The sequence below is a fragment of the Channa argus genome, chromosome 22 (genome assembly GCF_033026475.1).
Source record: "Channa argus isolate prfri chromosome 22, Channa argus male v1.0, whole genome shotgun sequence".
NCBI classification, from domain to species: Eukaryota; Metazoa; Chordata; class Actinopteri; order Anabantiformes; family Channidae; genus Channa; species Channa argus.
In genome coordinates this window covers 3758005-3762605 of record NC_090218.1, presented here as the reverse complement: position 1 = coordinate 3762605, position 4601 = coordinate 3758005, and the positions used below count along the sequence as shown (strand labels likewise).

The window sequence follows — 4601 nt, the reverse complement described above, 5'->3', positions numbered from 1 at the left end:
CTTCCACATTTGTATTAAAAAGGCAGCAGTACAAGGTGGATTAATCACCCAAGTTAGTCTTCTGTTATACATATTTGAAATTGAGAACTCTAATGGGACAAACTGTATAAATAACACTTTTTGCTGCCTTTTAAAAATAAATGTAATCGACAGTAATTTGTAATTGACAGTAACACCATTTAGAAACAGGTGTACTACTACAGTAACCTGAAACACAATCACTGCTCTCAGGTCAGTTTTACAAATTGTGTGACTTCTTTGTTAAAAAATAAGCCAATAAAGAAAGATTAAATTGATGATTCAATTTAGTAAAACAAGTTGTACAACTCACCTGCCAGTTTTACTAATTGTGTTACTTCTAAAACCAACTGGCTGCACCAGTGATTATTCAGGTGTGTTAATTAAAAGGGGCAAACGTTTTTGTAACTTCCAAAGGGTTAATACTTCTTATAGGGGGTGCAATTTTGGATTTAGACAAATGCAACTTCCAGCCAACATCTTTTCCTGGTAGGTCAGTGGATATTTCACCAGGTCACCAGGGGCTTTGGAAAGACTGAGAGCGTGTGTGCTTGCCTGCAGTCCAGATTGCAGTCCTATTGTGTATGCATGGCATGTATCTTTACCTCTATCTGTTTTCACCAGTTCATATAGCTAAACTATGCAGTCAAAATGATTAAATACAAGATATAGTCTTGTATTTACATGGTTGGGTTAGGAATTAAAAACTTAGATGCAGTTACTTAGAGAGAAAACAAAGTGGTAGTAATGTCTAATATATAGTCTAGAGTCAAACAGATGGAAACAGGAATTAAGAAGAGACAAGAATGTTTGTTTGTTAGCAAGAGAAGATAGCAACATATGTGAATGTAAAAAAAAAAGTTTTTTTTGTAAAGTTGCAGGTATGTCTCCCCCTTTGTGTGTGCTGTGAACTTGCACCTACAGAATAATATCAGATTAGCCGATGGCTGTGAGCTTAATGGAGTTGTACAGTAACAGCGTTGGTGCAGGCAACAACAAGTTCTTAGTTATGTGACCTACATGCAGCCCTAAAGGGCAAAAAAGCACTGGAAACTCCATTGAACTACAGTACAACTCTCATCTGTTCAAATCAACAAATAAATCATAAATTATCCAAAAAAAAAAATAGATATATGATAAAAATATGAGAAAGAAATTTGGGAACTTGCAATCCATATATAGTTGTGTTTCATTCATGAAAACACTCAAGTCCATGTTAGAGCACCACTTTTGACTTAGATCCAGGGTTCCAACACTTTTTCTGCTTGGGATTTGATTAAAATTTGGTGTCCCCCTGAACTTAATTTATAAAAATAGAATAGTCTACATTTGAATTTACTGATGAGGAGCACATCAAACCATTAGTTGAAATTATATTATACTGAGACATATAAGTTATTTTCAATATTTTATCAAAATGTATGGTTTTTCCTGCTTGCTCTTCCTTTATCTCTTACTTTTCTGTCTCTCTGGCTTATCTACAAATATGCAAAAATGCCAAGAAGCATTGTGTCTTTGTGGATAACGTCTGAAAAAGGGTTTACAACTTTCAGCCAAGGTTCACAGTTGCCATCTTGATGGAAGTCCACAGTCTTTGTGTGCAGCCAGGTTCTAGCCAAAGCTTTTGAAATGCAAACATGAAACCTGAAAACTGAGAACTTGGAAGACAAAGACCAACAACAAATTGATTTTGATATTAAAATTTGGTTGTAATAAGTTTTATTAGAGTACTTGTAATAAGTTTATTAAAGTATTAGTTATGCCCTCAAATGTGTTTTGTTACACTGCAAAATAAAGAAACAAAATTACCCACATACGTTTGAACTAAAAAAAAAAAGTGTCACCAAAATTGTTGTTCCATTTGCTATACATATAAAGAGTGGCTTGGCTAACGCTGGGCTTAATGCGCTTCAGGGAATTTTCAAAGTCTTTCATCTTGATATTACGCATCTGTGAATGCACACAAGGTAAACACTGATATGTAAAGTTACATGGGTATAAAGGAGATTTTTAAAGTATTGTGTATATTTTAGTTACCATCCTACCTCATTAACAGCCATACTTCGGATTTGGTCTAACCCCAACTCTGTGGCAGAGATTTAATATTCAGATCAAACCTGTCATGGAATCCAATTTATGTGATAAATATAATAATGTCGCTAAGGATTCTTACCTCTAATTGGGCCAAGTGCAGCATCTTTCGCCAAAGATGTAAGATCACTTCCTGAATACCCTCCAGTTGCTCTGTCAAAATACATCCATATCCAAGAGTTAATAGAAATTTAAATAAAAATACTGCAGCTGTGTGGCATCTGAACATGAAACTCACTTTACAAGACAGGTCAGTTCATTTTTGCTTAGTGGATTTTCATGCTTTCCCAAAAGATTTTTCAGTAGTGTGAATCTTGTCTGGAGGAACAAGAGTTACATGATATAAATTAGCAAAGTTATAGACAAAAGAATATGGCAGGATTCATCTTGTCTCCTATGAAAGCAGAGGAGACAACAAAAGTTCCACATTAAATACCTCTGCATCTGGCAATTTCACATAAACCCTCTTTGCAAAGCGCCTGTAAGGTAACGATAGGACAAAGTGTTGTTAACCCTATACAGTTTTTAAAGAAGTGTAAATATTATGCATGTATGCACCTTAGTACTGCTTCATCAAGTTCCTGAGGTCTGTTGGTTGCTCCCATTACCAGCAACCTGTCATCACCTCCTGACTGTACCTGAAAGACAAACCATTGTAAACACTAGTGCTTTCTTATCTAATGTGACTTATCTGCAGTCCACAATGGAACTGAATTCACTGTAGTTACTGACACAGGAATTTCATTGAATCAGAACTTGTACGAGATCATCAGGTTTTAACAATCGTCTTCAGTATCGCAGTAATTTGTAGGCAGTTACCTTGACATCTAATGGTACATAGCGAAAAACCGCTGCTAATAGCAAGTTTAGCTTACTTAATATTTAATAATGTAAACATTTGGGCATGAAATAGAGTCATATGAAACCTCATATGTAGTTGAAATTCACACAGTAACATATATACTGTTTTTTTTAGTCAGTTCACAAGATTAAAGACTTCTGAATTCTACGTTTAAATAAAAAGAGCCTATCAAGAACAGACAAACCAAGTACCACCATAATGCCTTAACTGTGTCAAATAAGCTTGACTTGATAGCCAGTATCAAGAACATTTCACAAGATCCCTAATTCAAAATTATTATTATTCTCATTATTCACAACTACAAGCCAACTTCTCCCATTTTTTTTCTTTTGCGAATGCTATGTGATAGCAATGACTTAAACACTCTGAAGACACTTCATGGTTAAATTCCATAGGCTCTTACCCCATCAAACTCAATGAGGAATTCTGTTTTTAAACGACGAGAGGCCTCGTGTTCTCCCTCCCTCCTGTGACAGAGCAAGCTGTCCACTTCATCTGAGTGTTACATAAAACAACATTTATTAGTTTATTTAGGAGTTGACATCTGGGGGATCAAAACAGGAGTTTAAGGCAAATAAGTTATAAAAAGTAAGTGAAAGTAATACAAACCTATAAAGATGACAGAGGGCTGTAATTCTCTGGCAACTGTAAAAAGTGCTCTTACAAGCTTCTCACCTTCACCCACCTGTAATTACAAGATGTTAAAATTATTGATTTAGTGTAGTGTTAATGTTTAACCCAGGAATAAGAACACAAAGTGTTTTCTTACGTATTTAGAGGTCAAACTGGCAGCACTGATGTTAAAGAATGTGGCATTTGACTCTGCTGCAACTGCTTTGGCCTTGCGAAAGGAAGTAAACACTGTGAATCAACTAACAACGCTGGGACACTGTCCATGGTTTAGTGCACATTAAAATGCACAGTTTGAGTTTGTTGTGTTTGACAGGACACTTTACTTACCAGCATAGTTTTCCCATTTCCAGGTGGGCCAAATAAAAGCAAGCCACATGCTGGAGCTCTCAGGCCAGTAAAGAGCTAAATGGCAAAATGTAAAAAAGCATTACAATACATGCAAATTAAAAGAAATAACAAAAAAAAGCATAAATGTTTATGAATGATTACCTCTGGTCTTAAGGCAGGAAGGATGACAATCTCTTGGAGTGCTTGCTTGGCCAAATGCTGTCCCGCAATGTCTTCAAAGGACACAGATGCCCCACTGTGTGTATGATTTTGTTTTTTATTATTAGTTGCATGTAAATGACAGCAGTGTTGTTGCAGCATTGTTTAAATACCTGTCAACAATTTCATTCAGAATCAAGTTGGCCAGTTTGCTGTCCACATTCTTGAAGATTTTCATATCCCTATTTGCTGGATGTGTCACAACTGCAGGCTTGACATTTTGGGCTTTTCCCATCCGTGGTGTCACCTTAGCAGGAACAAACATATCCACAATGCATTACACAGTGAATCTTGGAAGAGCAAACAACGGGACAAATAAATGTAATTTAATAAAAAAAAAAAACACCTTTGGATCAGTGCATCTAGATGCAGGTCTGACAGTAGTGGAGGACCTGAAATTAGTACATCCACCATGCACTGCAGGCTGGCTTTTAGGAACAGGCTTATGTTG

At 36.1% G+C, this 4601-nt stretch overlaps 1 protein-coding gene across 1 annotated transcript; it reads right to left on the bottom strand.

Moving 5' to 3' along the window:
• Window positions 1–1788: 1788 nt before the first annotated feature.
• Window positions 1789–4601, bottom strand: LOC137107668 (spastin-like). The gene is made up of 13 exons (XM_067491469.1): window positions 4497–4601; window positions 4264–4397; window positions 4094–4187; window positions 3932–4006; window positions 3741–3812; window positions 3581–3656; window positions 3375–3466; window positions 2668–2747; window positions 2546–2588; window positions 2348–2427; window positions 2192–2262; window positions 2064–2104; window positions 1789–1968 (listed from the first exon to the last, which is right to left on the bottom strand). The coding sequence occupies exons 2-13, from the start codon at window positions 4383–4385 to the stop codon at window positions 1843–1845; spliced, it is 972 nt and encodes a 323-aa protein (XP_067347570.1). The 5' UTR covers window positions 4386–4397; window positions 4497–4601; the 3' UTR covers window positions 1789–1842.